This window comes from Trichosurus vulpecula, chromosome 8 (genome assembly GCF_011100635.1).
Source record: "Trichosurus vulpecula isolate mTriVul1 chromosome 8, mTriVul1.pri, whole genome shotgun sequence".
Lineage (NCBI taxonomy): Eukaryota > Metazoa > Chordata > Mammalia > Diprotodontia > Phalangeridae > Trichosurus > Trichosurus vulpecula.
Window position 1 is genome coordinate 49880704 of NC_050580.1, and position 21446 is coordinate 49902149.

General features: G+C 42.5%; 1 protein-coding gene and 1 pseudogene across 1 annotated transcript in view; both read left to right on the plus strand.

Annotated features, from left to right (window-relative positions):
• The first annotated feature begins 3387 nt into the window (after positions 1–3387).
• Positions 3388–21446, plus strand: part of PML (PML nuclear body scaffold) — a 53993-nt gene continuing 35934 nt past the window's right edge. Inside the window, exons 1-4 of the mRNA XM_036734870.1 lie at positions 3388–3487; positions 3713–3838; positions 5089–5320; positions 9734–10209. Coding sequence (XP_036590765.1) covers positions 3726–3838; positions 5089–5320; positions 9734–10209 — 821 coding nt within the window. The 5' untranslated portion in view covers positions 3388–3487; positions 3713–3725. The remainder of the gene's footprint in view (positions 3488–3712; positions 3839–5088; positions 5321–9733; positions 10210–21446) is intronic.
• On the plus strand, positions 16947–17659 carry LOC118828314 (annotated as a pseudogene).

A 21446-nucleotide genomic window follows, 5' to 3' on the forward strand; every position in this document is an offset into this window, starting at 1 on the left:
CCAGCCTTCTTCTGGCTGCCTGCGTGCTCCCTCTAGCCCGGGAGGACCTGGCTAGGGGAGCCCTCTGCAAGGTGGGGGCGTGCCTGCTCCCTCTCCAACGGCGGAGGTGCTTAAGGTGATGCACCCAGATCCCCAGAGATCCCAGGCATCCAGACTTGAGGGGCAGGAGCGGGGACAGAGGGAAGGGAGAGATTGCTCTCAGGGCTGGTTCTTAGATGGAAAATCTGATATAATGAAAATCTTTGAAAATGTACAGCTATTTAGTACATGTTGGGGGGGTAATACAAATATATATAATAGTGTATGTTATGTTATTGCAAAATCAAAGTGCATGATTTGTTAACTGGATAAAATGCCATTTTAAAATTTCATATATAATTAATTTTATGCATCTAATAGTGTATACATGTATGTATCATATATATGATTTATACATATATACATTTATACATGTTTATACATGTATAAAATCAAATAACACGTGGGAGTTATTAATCGGACCAAAAAATAAAAGTTTAAAAATTCTTATAATAGTATGTTTGCTACGTACACACAAAATCAAAGTGTAGAAGTTACTAATTGGACCAAAATACAATTTTAAAAAGTCATATGTATAATGAAGTTTACACATAAACGGTACATTATATATGTATATATATATATATATATATATATATATAATCAAAGAAAGAGTAGAAGTTAGTCATTAGACCCCAAAATGCAATTTTTAACATCCATATATGTAATGAATTTTAACCATAAATAGTATATATATATATATATATATATATATATATATATGTGTGTGTGTGTGTGTGTGTGTGTGTATAATATCAAATAAAGTGCAAGTGTTATTAATTGGACCAAAATGCAATTTTTAAAAATCATACATATGAAGAATTATATATTATAGTATATGTATTGCATATTATATATAATAGATAATAAAATTAAGTGTAGGAGTTATTAATTGGACAAAAATGCAATTTTAAAAATTCACCAAGTGTAAGGAATAAGGCAGGAAACTATGTGTGAAATATATATAATATTGTATATATATTACTATATATGTAATATTATAATATACATTAGAAGAACAAGTCAGTATGGCATAATGGAAAACTAGCTTCCAAGCCAGAAAAATTTAGGTTAAAGCCCCACCTGTTACACGTAACTGGCTATGTGACCCTGGGTGAATCACTTGATCTCTCTGTGCCTACAGGCAACCCTCTAAGACCAGGAATCTAAATTTTTTTTTCTTTTTTGTCATAGACCTCTTCAGCTGTCTGGTGAAGCTCATGGCTCCTTTTTCAGAACTATGTTTTTTAAATGCATCATATAAGAGGATGACAAAGGAAACTAGTTATATAGTTGATAAGTATAATTATCAAAAAAAAAACTTTAAATAAATTCACCAACTCCAGGTTAAAAGGTGCTGACCCGCGCCTAAGAAGGAGCATCTGGGAGTTCCCAAAGTAAATAATCCCTAGGAGTTCCTACATCCAGCCCCTATCCCAATATTACAATTCAAAAGACTCTGGGGAGACTTACCTGAACTAAGCAGAGCAAACAACACAGAATTGGAGCATTCTACACTAATAATAATAAAATGTAAAGGAAAACAATACTCAAAAGTTGCCCAATTTAGTTTAAATGAAATAACCATTAAGTTCATGGGGATCATGAAACCTACTCACCTCCTCTCCCTGGAGGGGTCAGGGTGGACAAGGACAGAACATTGCATATGTTGTCGAAAGGGCATTACTTTATTGGTTAATTTTCCTCAACTGTTTTTCTTTACAAGGAGGGATCAGTGAGGGGTGTGGAGGGGGAGTGAGGGAAGGGAGATCATATCTGAAAATGACAATGTCCCTAAGAAAGCTTAAAAAAGAAAAGGAATCATTATTTTTTTTTGGTTCAGACCTATGATTTCATCATTAGAGGTTTACCTTCTCTACTAATTTAGATGCCAACTCCCTTACATTCTTAGAAAGGTCTGGGCACTGATAGGTTCTGCCCAGGGACACACAGCTAGTGTTTGTCAGGACTTTCATCTCCAAAGTCAGCTCATTATCACTTGCTTGCTTTCCTTTCTGTCTTATTGTTCTTTAGGGAGTTCCTTCCATTTCTGAGATTTGAATACTCTGTGCGAGTTGATCAGAATTCATTCTCCTGGGTTGTGGCCCTGGTTGTGAGTGGGGGCCACATTGGGTACTCTTCTCTCTCCCATTCCCTCTTTATCTGCACACCTTCTTCCTTAGTCCCCACATGACAGATTTCATTTTCATTCCTGGAGCATCTATAAAGGATTCTGGTAAGAAAGTAAAATGTCTTATTGTCCCCCAAAGTCTGCTCATCCAAAGCTACCTAGCGATCCTCGTGTCTTGCCTACCATTTTTTGTTCCTTCCTGCCTGTGTGACCTCTCTGAACCTCAACATCCTCCAACTCCAAGGCTCTTACGAAGCTTCAGGAAGGTGTTCTAGACCACCAACATGACACACAAATAATCTTTCCTCTTTGCTGCTTATTGGAAGTCCAATATGAACCCTTGGCATTTATAAACAGCCCACAGACAAATATCTATTGAAAAAATAAGAAATGTGAAGCCTTTTGTAAGTGATAAAGAACTTAATCTTCCTCTGACAAACTCCTTGAAGGCTGAAATTATGTTTTTTCTTATTTTTAGATCCCATAAATTCCTTAGCATAGCATCTGGCACATAGAAGGAGTTCAGTAAATGCTTTCATTAGACCAGTCTAGTGGTGGGAAACCTTGGGAATCCATTGGATTCAGTCAAAGGGCCACACTTAAGGACCTGGAGGGTGTGGCCTCACTCGGCAAGTTCCCCACCCCTGGACCAGTCCTTGCCCCTGGGATCTCACACTCTGGTTGAGAAATCAAGAAATAACATGATTCCAAACCTACAGCTGGACTATGGCATAGAGTCCATTCATGTGCAACAGGAGATAGCAAACCAGACATTCTGAGCCAGAAGGGACCTTAGTCAGGGGCCACCTAGTCCAACCTCTCCTTCTGGGAACTGAAGAAACTCAGAGAAATCAAATGACTTGTCCAAGGTCACACAGAAAGTAAGCAACAGAGATGGGGTGTGAACCCCCTGCCTCCAAATTCAGCGACCTTTGGCTTGTACCACATGGCTTCCTGCTTGGATACTGGAATGGGCAGAGTAGTCAGTGGCTGAATCCAAGGTCTACCATTAACTTGCTGTGTGACCCTCAAGTCACTGAACCGTTTTTAAACATCCAGTTCCTCATCTGTAAATCGAGGGGGCTGGACTATCCTTCCTGCTCTTGTGATTCTCTCTGTGAGGGAGGTGGGGGTGGAGTGGGGGCGGGGCGGGAGTCCCTTCCGTCTCCCATACACTATGATTCAGAGATCAGCGTTGACTGTGGTGGTCAGAGAAGGCTCCATCTTGAAGGTTGAGGAGGGGGAGAAGGCCTCGTTCGATGAGCACAAGTTACAGAGGTAGTAAAATTGAGTATGTGCAGAAGGGGAGGGGGGAAGAGGGAAAGGGAGGAAGAGAGGAGGGAGAGAGGAGGGAGGTGAATAGACGAAAAGACCGCAATTTTAGCAGGACCATACATCCTGCTCTCGCCCCTCTCCCTGTCTGTCTCAGTTCCCCAGCTAGACTGGGAGCTCCCGGCGGGCAGGGATCTGTCACCACCAGAGGCTATTTTCTTCCCTCCCCAGAGCAGGACTCTGGATGCAGAGGAGTGGCTCAGAAGATCGCTGTCATCCCGAATTGCATCCTGCACTGCCACCCTCCCAGGTCGGTCCAGCCCAAGGAGGCCAGATGTCCCAGAACGAGGAGTCAGGGTGAGGCTGCCCTTTGCTTCCCATCCCCCCATTCCGTCCCCTGTCTCCCCGAGTTGCCAAGCCCCGCCGGCTTAGCCTCCAGCTCAGACAGAGAAGGCAGGCGCATCTCGCAGACGCGGCGTCTCTCTGCCTGCTCTGCGGGTCTGACGCCCTGGGTGGGGGTGGGGGGGGGGCTCGGCTGCTTGACAACCGCATCTGTCGCCGGCTCTCGGTACCCATCTTGGCTACGTATCCCCGCGCCTTCCTTCTCTATCTCCTTCGGGCAGTCTAGACTCCCGGGGCGCCTCCATCAGCATCTGCATCAGCATCAGCACCAGCATCAGCATCAGCACCTGTCTCTTCCCTTGGTCATTTTTGGCTGGATGGAATGTGAGCTGCATCCATCCCTAGGACCCGAGAAGGGTCAGGTCCCCTCCCTAGAGCCTACCTAGTGCAGGGGCCCCTGCAGTATTCACTGGGCCAAACCCACCCCTCCCCTCTTCTCCTTCTCCACCTTTTCGCCTTCCTCCTCATCTTCCTCTTCTTCCCCTTCTTCACCTTCCTCATCTTCCTCCTCTTCCCCATATCTCCTTCCTCCTGTTTCCCTTTCTCTTCTCCCCATCTTCTTATTCCCATCCTCTTCTTCTTCCTCTTCCTCCCTTCTTCCCCCTCCTCTTTTCCTTCTCTTTTCTTTCCTCCTCCTCTTCTTCCTCTTCCCCTTCTCCTCTTTTATCTCCCTCTTCTCCTCCCCTTATCTTTTATCTTCTCTTCCTCCTTTTTATTTCGTTTTCCTCTCCCTTTCTCCTCTTTATTTCCCTCCTCCTTTTCCTTTCCTTTTCCTCTTCTCCCACCTCCCCTTCCTCCTCTTTATGTCTCTGTCACGCTCCTTTTCCCTTTCCTTTTCCTCTTCCCCATCTCCCCTTCTTCCTCTCCATCTTCTTCCTCTTCCTTTCCTTTCCCTCTTCCCCCATCTCCCCTTCATTTCCCTCCCTCCTTCCTACTCCCTCCTCCCTTTTCCCTTTCCTCTTTTTCACTCCCTCCCCCTCCCGTCTCTCTTTCCTCCTCTTTTCTCCCTCCCTCCCCCCTCCTTGCCTGTTCCCCTCCTCTGTCCCTCCTCCCTCCCTGCCCCCCCCCCCTTCTTCCCTGCGATGTTCTAAAGTGTCAGCCTCCGGGGTAGGCGGGCTCTCGGGGCGCTCCTCCCAGATACCCAGCTCCCCCAATGCACATCCCGCGCTGCCTCCCTCTGACCCTCTCCGCCCCGCTCCTTCCAGGTCACCCGCTGAGAATCGAAACCTAGAGGAGCTTTCCATGACTGCTGAACCCGCCACCTCCACCGAGCACAACCAGATGGCAGACCCGCCTCCACCTTCGTCCCCTCCTCCTCCCATCCTGGTGTCGGTGGCCACGGCTTCCCCCTGGTCCTTCCCGGCCGACCCGGAGCCTCCCGACCAGCCCGAAGCCAGCACCAGCGGCGACACCAAAGCCCGCTCCAACTCCAAGGAGGTGAGGGCGGGGGCAGGCACCTGGGGCCAGGTAACTCACCTGGAGGGTGGGGCCCCGGGAGGCAAAACGGGAAGGGATTGGCATTGATGAAGCCCCTACTATGTGTCGAGCGCTTTACAGCTAGCATTGAAGTAATGACAATAATAATGATAGCTAGCACTTATAAAGCACCTACTACGGCCCAGCCTTGAGCTAAGGACTTCACAAATATTATCTCATCTGATAAGAAGAATAAAAATATCCAGCGTGCACATAGCATCTACGGTGTGCCAGACACTGTGCTAATGCCTTACAAATATCTCAGCTGAGCCTCACAACCACCTAGGAGGTAGAAGCTATTATTAGCATCCGTTTTTTACTGGTAAGGCAACTGAGGCCGACAGAATTAAGTGGCTTGACGTAGGTCACTCAGCTAGTGATTGAGGATTTGAGCTGACAACAAGAATAATATGTATGTAGTGCTTACTGTGTGCCAGGCACTGTGCTAATGCTTTACAGTTATTATTTCATTTAATAATAATATTAATAGTAATTGCTAGCATCTAAATAGTGTCTATTATGTGCCAGGAGTTAGTCTAAGCGCTTCACAGTTATCATCTCATTTGTTTCACCCTGGGAACAGCCCTGGGAGGTAGGTGCCATTATCATCCCCACTTTACAGATGAGGAACCTCAGGCAAACAGGTGAAGTGACTTGCCCAGGATCATACAGCTAGTAGGCATCCAAGGTAGAATTTGAACTCAGTCTTCCTGACTCCATAGGCAACTAGGTGGTGCAGCGGATAGAGTGCTATGCTGGTATCAGAAAGATTCATCTTCCTGAGTTCAAATTTGACTTCAGATACTTACTAGATGTGTTACCCTGGGCAAGTCACTTTACCCTTTTTGCCTCAATTTTCTCATCTGTCAAATGAGCTGGAGAAGGAAGTGGCCAACCACTCCAGTATCTCTGCCAAGAAAACCCCAAATGGGGTCATAGAGAATCAGACATGACTGAAAAACAACTGCATAGCAACTTCCTGACTCCAAGTTCCCTGCTCTATCTGTAACTCTCTGCCTTTCAGCAGCTTCCATAGGGAAGCAACTGAGACTAGGAAGGAAAGAACCCTGGTCTAAGACTTAGGGAATCATAAGATCATATATGGAGAACTGGAAGGAACCTCCGAGGCTAGCCGGTTAAAACTACTTTATTATACACCCAAAGAAAATGAGTCCCAAGGAGGTTAAGAGACTTGCCCAACAGGGCTCACAGAAGAGGTGAGAAGCAGAGGTGAGATTTGAACCCAGGCCTTCTGACTTTGGAGTCAGGAGATCTGAGTTTTCATCTTGAATCTCTTCTGTCCTAGCTTTGTGACCTTGGGACTCCGTTTCCCTCTTTGTCAAATGAGGGGGCTAGGATTGGACTAGCTCTCTAAAAGAGCCTGGAAATCCACCTGTAAATTTAGTAGGGCATCAAGGTATGGGTTACTTTATGGCAGGGACTGGAGGTTAGGTACCAGCACCAGCCAATCATCAAACCATGTTTAGGCCCTTGAGGTAGAACTGGAACATAGCCCCAGATCTACGACTTACATTATGGGGGGAGGGGGAGAAACAAACTGGAGACAACACACATCTATATAGGCATATACAAAACATTTACAAGGTACCCTCAGTGGGGAAGGTACCAGGATTTTTGGGGACCCCAGGATGTGAGCTGGATCTTGGAGGAAACCAGGAATTCTAAGAGGTGGAAGTGAGGAAGGAAAGCATCATGATATTGGGGAGAGACTATGCAAAGATACTGAGGTGGGAGATGAGTGTTCGGTGTGAGGAGCAGCCAGGCCAGTTCAGCTATTACTACAGAGTGTGTGGGTTGGGAGTAATATATAATGAGCCAGGAAAGGCAAGGGCCAGCTAGCCAAGAGCTTTAGATGCTATACTTTATCCTGGAGGTGATAGGAACACTCTGGAAGGTTTTTTTTTTTACTTCGGGGTAGGGAGGAGAATGGACTTGAGAAGGGAGACACTTGAGGCATGCAGATCAATTAGGATGCTGTAGCAGTGTTTCAGATTAGAGGTGGTGAGACCTACCCTGGGATGGTGGTGACTGTGTGAGTAGAGACAAAAGGAAAGAAATTCAGGAGGTAGAAAGGGCAAGATCTGCTTAACTATTTCTTTATGGTGGCTGAGTGAGCTTCTCTGATCCTCATTTACCCCTTCTGAGGAAGACACCGAAGTTGTGAGCCTGGAAGGATGGTGACGTACTCCACAAAAAAACAGGGGAAGGCCAGAAGAAGGGTGGATGGGGTGGGGAGGGGAGACATAATGTGTTCTGTTTTAGATGCATTGAGTTTGAGATGCATATAAGACATCCACTTGGAATTGTCTGTATGTGACTACCTCAAGAGAGGTCTCTGGAGCTGGCTAGATAAGTGAAAACATCTGAATCAATGTGGTAATTGAACACATAAGAACAAGAGAGAGTAAAGAGAGAAGAGAGCCCAGGACAGAGCCTGTGAAGGCAGGGGATCCACAGTTAGGTCCAGGATTCGTGAGTCTCATGATCTAGCAAAGGAGGCTGAGAAGAAATGATAAGAGAAGTAGGGGGAGAGAAAAGAGAGGTAGATAGAGCCATTGAGGAGGGAGGGGTGGGAGGGAGAGAGGAAGGAGATAGAGAGAGATAGAGAGAAAGAGAGAGAGAGAGAGAAAGAGAGGGAGGGCGGGAGGGAGGGAGAGAGAGGGAGGGAGAGAGAAAGGGAGGAGAGAGAGAGGAAGGGAGGGAGAGAGAGAGAGGGAGGGAGGGGGAGAGGAGAGGAGAGGAGATGAGAAGAGAGGAGAGACAGACAGAAACACGGAGAGGAAAGAGGAGGAGGAGGAGACAGAGAGAGGGGGCAAAGATGAGGAGAGGGAAAGGGAAAGAGCAGTATTGGGAACATCCAGAGAGGAGAGAGAATTAAGGAAGAAAATATGATCGATTGTATCAAATGTCCTGCTTAAGTCAAGGGGAATGAAGGTAAAGAAAAGCCCATTAGATCTGGCAGTTAACCTAAATTCTGTACTTCCCTCCCACCCCTACACTCACACTAGCCTTAACAATATGGGCACATTTCTACTACTGTTATTCCTCAGTATGTTAGAACTGGAAAGAACCTTAGGCAAATCATCTAATTGAACATCCTCATTTTCCAACTTGGGAAACTTGAGTTTGAGGGAAGTCAGATGACTTCTCCAAGGTCACACAACTAGTAAATGTCAGAGGGACAGCAATGTACTTGTAAATGTTTTACAACCCCCCCCCCCCCCGCCAAAGTACACACAAATCACTTTTAAGTTAATCTGCATTTTTAACATTTTTCTCCATCACTTTCTTAAGTCTAGAACAAAGGTGGGGAACCTGCTGCAGGTTCCACACCCCTGGTCTAAACAATCAACCAAGCATTTGCTGATTTTTTAAGCCTAGAAAACCAATTAAACAATAAATTAAGCCCCAACTTGTAGCATTTCCTGATTTTTTGATTCTAAAAGAACCCAAATAACAAATCAGCATCTCTTGATTTCCACAGCATAAATATTCACACTGAAAAGTTAACTGTTGGCTCACTAGAGCTGGTTTGAGCTGCCTCCGGCATATCCCTGCAAGGAGTTCAAGAACCCAGACTGGAATCCTCATCCAGCATTCTTTACAGTTTTCCTTGCTGGGAAAGGAAAGGATTACCCACGAATTCCCTTCAAGACTATATAGAGTTAATTCCTAGAACATTCTGCCTAGTTACTCTCCATCTCTCAAATAAGAGAGAAACATAAATTGTAGAGGAGGAAGAAATTTTGGTTAGCCATAATCAATGATCCCAGCATCCTAGGTCTAGGGGTAAAAGTGGGAAAGGGAACGGAATAAGTATCTACGAATTGCTTCCTGTGGACCTGGCACTGTGCTAAGAGCTTTGCACTATTATCTCATTTGATGATAGCTCTGGAAGGGACCTTAAAGGTTATCTCATGCAATCCCTTGCTTTCATAGAGAAAATAGGCCATGGCAGGGGAGGTGGCTCGATTCAGAACACACAAGGACTAAGAGAGTTACAATTTGAACTTGAGTCCTCTGGCTCCAAATTCAGCCATCTTTCCTGCGCAGTCCCCTGGGCTGCCTCTCTCAGGAGTACTGAAAATAGAAACCGTGAAGTGATAAAAAGTGATAGGTCTAAGTGAGAGGGCCTGGGTTCCAGTCCCATCTCTGACATTAGACAAATCACTTTTCCTCTTGGTCTCCTATTTCCTTCTCTATAATGAGGGGATTGGACTATGTAGCCTATGTAGTCCTGTGATCTTGTCAGCTCCCCATCTAGTTCTGACTGGTTGAGGGTGTGACCCTGGGGCTTGGGGAACAAGTGGCCTGTGGTGTCTCTTGTAACTCCTTGATGCTCTCCCTATCCAGGCCATAGGTGAGGAGTTTTGCTTCCTGCTCTGTCACAGCTGTAAATCAGAATCCAAATGTCCCAAGCTCCTATCCTGCTTACATACCATCTGCTCTAAGTGCTTGGAGAGCCATAAGCCGGCTGGGCAGTGTCCTATCTGTCAGGAATCCCATGCCCAAGAGAACGACCTACACTCCATAGACAATCTCTTCTTTGAGAGCCTGCAGCGGCGGATTTCTGTCTACCAAAACATCGTCCAGGGTGGGGCCAAAGCCTCTTGTAACCGATGTAGGGAACCTGCTGATTTCTGGTGTTTCGAGTGTGAGCAGCTCATCTGTACCAGGTGTTTTGAAGCACACCAGTGGTTTGTGAAACATGAGGCAAGGGCGGTGGAAGAGCTGAGAAAAGAATCTGCCAAGGATTTCCTAGATGGCACCCGGAAATCCAACAACCTCTTCTGCCCCAACCCCACCCATCGGACTCCATCCATTACCAGGTAAGCTCTCAAGGATTCTGTGGCATGGGAGAGTTCAGGAACCAAGCCCCAACTCATGGGCTCACAGATAGTTAGAGCTGAATTTTAGAGATGGAGAGGACCTCAGAAGTTACCTACTCCAAGCCTCTCATTTTATACATGAGGAAACTGAGGCCCAGAGAGATTAAGAGACTTATTTGAATGAAACATGCTAACCACCTCCAGAAAAAATGGACTCAGAGGCCCTATTGAAGCATATTTTCTTTTATTTCTTTCTTTTTCTTAGAATGTGGCTAATGAGGAGAGTTATTTTGCATGTCTATGTATATATTTGTAATGGTTTTTATTTTTCTTGCCTTTTCAATGGGGGAAGGAGAAGAAGAAAGAGAGTTTGGAACTGAAAATGAAATATTGAATTAAAGTTGAGGAGGGGGAAGGGAGGGAGGGAGGGAGGGAGGGAGAGACTGTCCTATTTGAGCTCTGGATGACCTTGGAAGGCCATCTGAGAACCCAACTGAGGGGTACTCTTAAAATGGGGGAAACACAGCATCCCCCTGCCTACCCAGCCACAGTCATTATTATTTGAATTTGTGAGACAAGATAACAAATTAACTTATTGTTTGGGGGAAAGAATCCCAGATCATTTAGAGCTGAAAAAGAGCTTATAGTCGATGTAGCCCATCTCTCTCATTTTACAGACAAGGAGAGGAGGCCCAGAGAAGGGAAGAAACGGGTTGAGTCAAGGTCACACAAGGTCATGAGTAGCAGAACCAGGATTCAAACCCAGAGTTTCCAGTTCTGCCTCTGACACTTATTACTGATGTGACCTTGGGCAAATCCTTTCCCTGGGTCTTGGTTTTCTTAAATGAGGGGATTAGACTAGGTGTACTAAAGTCCTTACTTTCAATCATTGCTCTTATGATGCCTCCCCTGAGCCCATATGTTTAAAGTCTCCAACCTCCAATGGGGGACAACTAATTTTGTAGAAAGCCTGGACATGGGGTCAGAAGGATCTGGGTCTGAAACCCAGCTCTGCCATTTGGGCAGATCCTGTAGCTTCTCTGATCCTCATTTTCCCCTTCTGTAAAAAGAGAGGATTGCAAAGGGTGATCTCTAAGGTCTCTGCTCTGCTATTTGGAACTCTTGTGTGACCTCTAATAAGTCACTTGACCTCTCTGAGCCTCAAGTCTCCTCAGGCATACATAAAATGAGGGAGTTACACTGGCTGAACCCTGAGGTCCCTACTCTACTCCTTGCCCCTAGGTCCTTTCCAGCTTCAGAGCTAAGGTCAAACCTTCTGCTATTCCCACAATTCCAAGTAGCCTCCATAGTGTGTGAGATCCCGGAAGGAACTGGGGAGACTTCTCTCATACAACCCAATTGTTTAACAAGAAACAGTGAAGGGTCAAGAGAGAAGACAGTAGCCCAAGATCACTCAGTGAATTCCTAAAAATCCCCTTCATTCGAATAGTGTCTATGCTTTTATGATGCTTGGGGCAGGAGGTGGGAAAGGTGGGAAGGTGTAGTCATTGTTTTCAGTATTTGACCAATACATTCTATGAACTGTGTCCCACACAGATACTGTAAGAGCAAAAATCTGTTACTTCTCTTATGTGGACACACCCCAAAGCCACACATGCCGCACCTCAGTTATAAATAAATAGCAGAGCATATACCTGATCTGTGCTGCTCCCCTTGTCATTGAGAGCGATAGAGGAACTAGTCTGGGCTTTGGAGGAGGGTGTGTGTGTGCTGCTAATTTGCATATTTTCCTTTCACAGTAATTTCACGCACAGCCAGACAGAATAAGGAGGCAATATATTTGATTTGGTTAAGGACCATCACTATAGGATTTAGCCAAATGTCTCAGGAAAGGTTTTTTTCCCTGAAACTTTTAGACATGTACAATCAGCTCCTTCATCTGCCTCTCCAGAGAGAAGCTGAGAACGATGCTTCTGTTGTTTCATCCATTCAAATGTCAGCTCCTTAAGGGCAGAGATATGTTAGGACTTGAAGGTATAGAGTTAGCTTCCCCAGTTAGTTATCTTTGTTCCATAAATTCTCCCACTACAGCTATTACTCTCTAAATCTTCAGAAGTACTCCTACTTAAATACTAATGCCCCAGGGTAGGGGTGGGAAGAGGAAAATCATAATAGTCACTTCTGATTTTTGTAGCATAATAAAGTTTACCTTACACTAAAGTCCTCTTTCTGATGTCTCTATGTGGTCCGGGGTGGACTGTGGGATTCTGTGAGATCACTCCCAGAAGGAGGTCATTCTAGCACTGGCAGATCCTACCCCACTGAGAGGATTCTGTTGAGGGTACCATTGACCCACTGCTAATGTTTTCCAGGAGCCAGGCCAGCTAGAGGTTCATCACAATTTGGTGACCAATTCTTTGGCTATGGCAACTCCTGAAATAGAGAAAATGACACTTCCTTAGTCATAATGGCCAAGGAGTGGAGCAGAGGACGGAAGGTGTCAAGAATTATACACTTTTTTAGGCCATCTTGAAACATTAACTGTTCATCCCATCAATGTGAGGTCCTTGTCCAACGGACCTACTCATGGAGGATCTGATTCATATCGATCGTGACATTCTCACCAAAAATGAAACCAAGAATATAAGGAAGTTCCAACTATATAGGAGCCAGTTAATTAGCACTTATTAAGCACCTACTGTGTACCAGGCCCTGTGCTAAAAACCAGGGATGCAAAGCAAGGCAAAAGATGGTCTCTACCCTAAAAGAGCTTACAATAGGAGGCAATGGGAGCATGATTCTCAGGTTCTCCCTGGAGAGGCAAATGGGGTTGAATTTATAATATCTCTAAAGGTTTCAGGAAAAACCCTGAGACATTTGACCATGTCCTACCATGATGAGTGGGAACAAAAAAGATGGCCAAAAAGATAGTTGGAGCTCATGTGCTAACATTTCTTGCCCAGGATGGAGATGTAGAGATATCCAGAGAGACCTTGATAAGAACCTTCAAGCTATATCATCTTGTCCTTTAATGGCTGGTGACTTCAGTGCAAAAGTAGGGATGAAAGATGATGGTGAAAATGATGTTGGCATATATAGCCTGGAGAAATAAAAAAAGCCAGAAACGTATAGATGATATAGAAGTTTATATATCTCTGTGTGTATATGCATGCATGTGTATATATGTATACATACAAACATAAAATCTTTGTGTCATCTGTATGTATATATGTTCATGCACACACATGTGAATATATACATGCACGTATATATACACACACACATATATTATACAGATACCTGTGTAGTATAACTACTTTAATCTTTTTAATTGTTCTATTAATGTTTCTTGGTTTTTATAGCAGTCACCTCCCCTTCCATGAATGAATGAATGAATGAATGAATGAATGAAAATGAAGTTATTAAATACTTGCTGTATACCATCCATTTTGGAAAGCTCTAGGGAAACAGATAGTAGAGTATGACAGTCCCTGTCCTCAAGGATATCACACAGAACTCTCTCATGTAACAAAAAACAGTTAAGTGATAAAACAGCCTGTAATTCAGCCATCACCTCTCTACCTCTTCCTCATCTGTCCTTTTCCACAAGATTGGTCATTGCATTTGATCCGAAATGGGATAATACCTTCAATTGTTTTTTCATCAACAGTATCATTGATGAAAATAATCACTTGATATTTCATCTTCTTGTCTCTTTTTTCTTTGTACTTCCTGGAAAATATCTCCTCATGTTTCTGAGTTGTGCATGTTTGTTGTTTCGTACAGCACAATAATATTCTATTACATTGATACATCACAATTTCTGTAGCCATCTTCCAGTTGATGGGTACCCACTTTGTTCCCAGTTCTTTACAAAAAGAAAAAAAAAAGTACTGCTGTGAATATTTTGGCATTTTCTTTCTGTCATTCTCTTTGTGTTGAGTATACAGTAATAGCCTCACAAGGTCAAAGGGTATAAATAGTTTAGTAATTTTTCTCACATAATTCAATATCATTTTCTAGAACAGTTGGAACTAACTTACAGCTTATTCATCAGTGTATTAAGGTGCCTGATTTCCCACAGCTGTAATAGCATTGACTTTTTCCATATAATTTTTGCCAGTTTAATGAGGTGAAACTTCAGAGTAGCTTTAAATTTCCCGAACAAAAGTGTATTAGAGCATTTTTTTCACATGGTTGCCTTTGTCTGAAAACTGTTCATATAACTTTGACAATTTATCTTTTGGGAAATACCTCTTATTCATATGGGTATGCATTTGTATCAATTCTTTGGGTGGTTTTAATAGTATACTTTATGAAAATAACTCAATGCAGAGATTTTTCCCCTACTAGATGGGGAAATTTTGTATGATCAAAATTGTTTATTCAGTCTGTTGTAATCTTCATTATTCATTGGTTATGAATTCTCCTCATAACTAGAGATTTGAAAGGCACCTCCTTCTGCTCTCTAATTTTTTAATGATAGGACTTTTTACACTTAGGTCACTTTCCTTTTGGAGTGGATGATGATGACACATATTGTAAGATTATATCTAAATCTACTTTATTCCAAACTGCTTTCTGGGTTTTCCCAGTGGTTCTTTTCAATAGAGAGGTTTTCTCCAACTAGTTTATGTTTGCATTTCACAGAATTGTAGGATTTGAGAGTTGCAAGGGGACCTCAAGGACCACTCCTATACCAAAGGACTCCCCATTGTAACATCACTGACAAGTGGTCAAGAGCACCATGGAGAGCTCAGTGGAATGGGGACCTTTACCTCTCAAGGAGGCCCATCCTACTTCAGGACAGTTCTAATTTTTAGAAAATCTGTTTTCTCCCTAGAATCAAACCTAAATTCGCCTCTGGGAGCTTGTATTCGTTGTTCCTGGTTCTGTGCTCAGGGGCCATATGAAACAAGCTTACTTCATTAAGCTAGTATACTCATTTTCTTCTGGGCCATACTTTTCTAATCTACTTTACACAATGTGCTTTTCTTGTCTGTTCATTTAAATATACTTTTCTATTTTGTAACCAGCACCAAAACTTTTTGATGATGATTTTCTTTTTGGTAATATAGTCTGAGATCTGGTAATGCTGGGCCTCCTTCAGCAGAAGGTTTTAACCTGGGGTTGGTAACTTGGTTTTTTGAAAATATTTTCATAGCTGTATTTTATTATAATTGGTTTCCTTTGTAATCCAGTGTATTTTGTTTTATGTATATAAAAGCATTATTCTGAGAAGAGGTCCATAGGCTACACCAGACTGCCAAAGGGGTCCAGGACACAAAAAAGGTGAGAAAACCCTACTTCAGTGAATATTAAGTCTCTGACTTGGAGTCAGGAAAACCTGGGTAGACTGTGAGCTTCTTGAGGGCAGGCACTATCTTTTGCCTTTCTTTGTATCCCTAGCATTTAGCATGGTAAGTGCTTAATAAATGCTTGTTGCCTGACTTACTAATGATATGAATAGGGGCGAGGCACTTTTCTGTGTCAGTTTCCTCATCTCTATTACCCACTCTTAAAAACAACAGAATTAAAAGCTCAACAAAAGAGAGTAATGAAACCCATTTCCTGTTTTCATAAAATCCAGCCTTCACCTGATAGTGAACTAACTAAAAGTGGGGAAATCAGCTTAGTCTGGTTTTATCTGATGTCAGCCATTCAGTCATCTTAGAGACCTTAGAAGCGTCAAGGGTGACCATTGTTATCATAAGTGAGACATATCAAAAAAATTGCTTGTCCCAAGTAATTTGCATGACACTAGTCCTTTGAGCAGGAACCCCTTCCCTCTACGGTATCCCAGCCCAGTGGTGACCTAAGCTCTCCACTAGAAGGAAACTCTCTGCCTCTTTTCTGTTGTTGGGTAGCTCCATTGTTAGAAAATTCTCAACCCTTATCCTTCTTGATCTCTGTCCATCAGTTGGAGCTATTGGTCACCTTCTCCTCCAGGACACTCTCTCCAGAATTCTGTGACATAATTCTCTCCAAGTCGTTTTCCCACCTGTCTGACCCCTTCTTCTTAGAGTCCTTTGCTGGTCCCACATCACTGGAATGCCCACTAAAGGTGGGTGCACCCCAAGGCTCCATGCTAGTCCTTCTCCTCTTTTTGATCAATACCATCTCACTTGATGATCTCTTGAACTCCCATTGGTTACATTTTCATCACTATTTCCAGCACTAATCTCTCTGCTGAGCTGCAGTCATGAATTTCCAATTGCTTCTTGGACATCTTGGATTGGATCCCAGAGGCACCTCAAACTCAACATGTCTAAAACAAAACTCAATATCTTTCCCCCTAAACCCTCCCCACTTCTGAACTTCCTTGTTGTTGTCAAGCCCAGCACCATCCTTTCAGTCACTCAGGCTTTGTCATCCTCAGGGTCATCCTTCATTACTCTCAGTCATCCCACATATCCAGTCTGTTGCCAAATCATGTCATTTCTATCTTCATAATATCTCTTTCATATGTCCCCTTCTCTCCACACACATAGCCACAACTCTAGTCCAGACCCTCATCACCTCTTACCTGGATGACTACAACAGTCTTCCAACTGGTCTCCTGGCCTCAAGTCTCCCCCCCGCCATTCTAATTCATCCTCCACTCAACTGCCAACATTTTTTTCCCTTAATTATAAGGTTTGGTTTTTCTGGTAAAAGAGAGTGGAGTTATTCCCAAACTCTATGCTCTTTGGGGGTCCCAGAGCGGAGAGTTGTGGGAAGGTGGAGGAGTAATGGTGCTGGTGTGATATTGGAGTGCTGTGGGACTCTAACTCGCCTGAATATTGAAGATGACAACAGCAGCAAGGCCTACGTTTGAACCTGCAAGAGGTGGAAGAGGAAAGGGTGAAGGTGATTAGAGTCAGCTTCCCAAGCAGTATTCAAGCAGAGATTTACCTTCTCACACAAAAATTAAATACAGACAAACTACTCAGGATGCTCCTGAAGAGGTTCACAGCCATGATTTCAGGTGAGAACTAGAAGAGAGAGAGAGAGAGAGAGTTGCTGCAAGAGAAAAAACAGAGATGGTCCTACTAGAGAGCACACAACCTCATCTTCTGTGTCTAAGAAACCTTGATTGGATCAGATTCCTGCAGCCAACCCTGATGCAGATGATCCCCTCACAGATGAAGATGATGAAGATGAAGATTTTGAGGAAGAAAGTGATGATGATGATACCGCAGCTTTACAGGCAGACCTAGAAAAAACAAAAAAGGAAAGAGCTGAAGAACAAGCCCGGAAGGAACAAGAACAAAAGGCTGAAGAAGAGAGAATTTGGATGGAAAATATCCTCAGTGGAAACCCTCTCCTTAATCTCACTGGTCCCTCTCAGCCTCAGGCCAACTTCAAAGTTAAGAGAAGGTGGGATGATGATGTTGTCTTCAAGAACTGCGCCAAAGGAGTAGATGAGCTGAAAAAAGACAAAAGATTTGTAAATGATACCCTTAGATCAGAATTTCACAAAAAATTCATGGAAAAATATATCAAGTAGTATAGTTTTGTGTGCTTAATTATTTTAAAGGGGCTCATTCAACTTGAAGTGTCGTTCTGGCTTTACTTTGGTCAGGATTTTCTTCCCATGCTCTTAATGGCTTATAGATTTTCTGCATTTAAAATTTCAAAATACTTTTTTTCGGTCAATAATACCTTATTTGATAATGGCATCCTAGATCTAGGAATTGGTTTAACCCCTCTTCCTACATTGTTGATTTATCATTTAATAAATCAGTTTGTGTTCTGTGAACGTTTCTAGTTGTTCCATTTTTTCTTTTAAAAATGTTGTATGGGAAAATCTGGTTTTCAATAAAGATTTTAATTGTCTAAAAATTATAACGTTTGACCATGTCACTCCCTTGCTTAATGACCTTCAGTGACTCCCTATTGCCTCCAGGATCAGATATAAAATCCTTGTTTGGCATTTACAGCTATAACCTGATCTCTTCCTACCTTTCCAATCTTCTACTTTGCTCCCATCCCACAGACTGATCCAGCTACCTCCCCAAATTATGTCTCCCCTTTCTGTGCCTTCACACTGGGTGTTCCCCATTCAGACATCAATACTTTGCCCTCTGATCTTTGCCTCTTAGTATTGCCAGTGCCTTCAATACAGCTCAAATCCCATCTTGTACTTTTATGGAAGGCCTTTGTGGCCTTCTCTCACTCTCCCGTTCCCTTCCATTGGAGCTGCTAATGCCTTCCCTTTCATCTCCTCTGCACATATGTCTTATATGTGCTTATATGTGCTTCCTTATTTGCCCATTGGCTTACCCATTAGAGTGTATGTTCCTTGAAAGCAGGGACCTTTTAACCTTTCTTTGTATCTCTAGTGCTTAGCATAATGCCTGGCATACAGTAAGCTTTTAATAGGTGCTTCTTCACTGCCTGACTTTTTATTGAGCCAAATTCTCACTCCCACTTACTGTTCTTTCCATCTTCTGGAGCAAAACAAGTCCAACCTTTTTTTCCAAATGCCAGCTCTTCAGATATTTCCATACAGTTCTGGGCTTAAAAGATATAGGGCTGGAATGAACCCTGGAGATCCATTCATATGACAGACAAGCCTATTATTTTATAAATAAAGAAACCTTGGCCCCAAGAGGTACAGTGATTTGCCCAAGGTCACAACCCAAGGAAGAAAGTAGAAGGGTCTGTATTCAAATCCACATCTTTTAACTCCAAGTCTAAGGCTTACAGCTTCCATATCCTCTCCTCCTCCAAACTGGTTCTTGGATGATATAGTCTGTAGTCCCTTGTCTTACTCAGCCTTCTCTCAGTGTGGTCTCCCTTGTTAGTGTTGTTCTGAAGAGATGGTTTTCAGAGTATCCCAGTCATGGTTTGAATAGGTCAGAGTTTAGTGAGACTTGTTGGATGTACAGGTACAGGTTGGACTAATTGGCTTCTGAAGGCCCTTCTTGGTAAGATTCTGGGATTATCTTTTTTGGGGTGCTGTGCTTTTATAAATGTAGCCTGTGGAATTAGTTTCACTGGCTGCCGTATTTATAACAGATACTGCGCTAAGCATTTTGCAAATATCATCTCATTTTATCCTTATTCTTGTTGATGAATATATTTTAATCTTTTTTTAAAATTTTAGACTTAAATACTAAAACTTAAATATGTAATAAGAAAAGAAAAAAATATTGCAAACTTAAATATACAATGAGAAAAGAAAAAACATGTCACATGCACAGCACATGTGAGAGGATTCAGAATATGTGTTAAGCATAGATATATTTATATATAGATGTATACACACATGTATGCACATATACAGATACATAAATACATACATATATAAACATATACTTTCCCTAACAGATTCTACTCCTAATCTTCGTTTTTATGTTTGTGCATATCTCTTATTTCCTATCCCTCCTGACTCCTCTACTTTACTTCTACCCTCTACCTTGCTCTGCTATTACTTAACTTATACACCCCTCCAACAATCCTTCCCTCATCATCCTATCCCATAAATCTTAACACCCTTTTATACGTCCCTTTGACCCATTCCCTCACCCTCCTCTCTAAAGTTCCCTCCCTTATCCTCCCATTCCCATTAACCTAAACACCCTTCTTTTTTATTAGTTAATTAATCTAATTTTAGTTTTCCACATTCACTTCCATAAGTTTTCTCCCCCTCCCTCCCCCTTCCCTCCCCAAGATGGCCTGTAATCTGTTATAGGCTCTACATATACATTCCTATTAAACATATTTTCACATTAGTCATGTTGTAGAGAAGAATTATAACAAATGGGAGAAACCATGTGAAAGAAAGAAAACAAACAAACAAAATAAAACAAATAAAAAAAGAAAATCATCTGCTCCTCTCTGCATTCAGATTCCATAGTTCTTTCTCTGGATGTGGATGGCATTTTCCATCATGGGTCTTTTGGAATTGTTTAAGGTCCTTGCATCGCTGAGAAGGGCTAAGTCTATCAGAATCAGTCATTACCCACTGTGTCTGTTACTGTGTACAATGTTCTCCCGGTTCTGCTCACTTCACTGAGCATCAGTTCACATAAGTCTTTCCAGGTTTTTCTGAAGTCTGCCTGTCCATCATTTCTTATAGCACTATAGTATTCCATTACATTCATATACCACAATTTGTTCAGCCATTCCCCAATTGATGTGCATCCTCTCAGTTTCCAGTTCTTGGCCAACACAAAGAGAGCTGCTATAAATATTTTTGTACGTGTGGGTCCTTTTCTTATTTTTATGATTTCTTTGGAATACAGCCCTAGAAGCAATATTGCTGGGTAAAAGAGTCTGCACATTTTATAGCCCTTTGGGCATAGTTCCAAATTGCTCTCCAGAATGGTTGGATCAGCTCACAGCTACACCAACAATGAAATAGTGTTCCCACATTTTCTCCAACATTTATCATTTTCCTGTTTTGTCATGTTAGCCTATCTAATGTGGTACCTCAGAGTTGTTTTGATTTGCATCTCTTTAATCAATAGGATTTAAAGCATTTTTTCGTATAGCTATAGATAGTTTTAATTTCTTCTTCTGAAAACTGCATATTCATATCTTTTAACTATTCATCAATTAGGGAATGACTTGTATTCTTGTAAATTTGACTTGGTTCTCTATATATATTAGAAATGAGGTCTTTATCAGAGATACTAGTTGTAAAAATTCTTTCCCAGTTTTCTGCTTTCCTCCTAATCTTGGTTGCATTGGTTTTGTTTGTGAAAAAAAAACTTTTCAATTTAATGTAATCAGAATTATCCATTTTGCATTTCATAATGTTCTCTATCTCTTGTTTGGTCATAAATTCCTCCATTCTCCATAAATCTGACAGATTAACTATTCCTTGCTCCCCTAATTTAAAAACCCTTCTATACCCCCCTTAACCTATTCCTTCATTCTCCCCTGTAGAGATCTCTCCCTTGTCTTCTCCCCCGCTCTATCCCCTGAGAGTTTATTTCTTTCTGAATTTAGAAGACCTTTAAACTCTCCTAGATATATATGTATTGTTCTCTTTTAAACCCATTCCCAAGGAAAGTAGGTTTCCAGAACTAGGAGCCTTCCTCCCCCATCTAATTCCTTTGTACCTCATTTGTATAAGATAATTAGTCTTTTTAGCTGTTCCTGAACAGTTTTACTTTTTGAAGTCATATCCTGCTCAGGTCTACCCCAATCTTTCTGATGAACTACCCAGTTATTAATAACAACCTTAGACATATGTTTTACATTTTACATACATAAAAGGTAAACATCTGCCCTTATTGTGTCCCTTGTAATTAGTCTTTGGTATGTACCTTATGTTTCTCTTG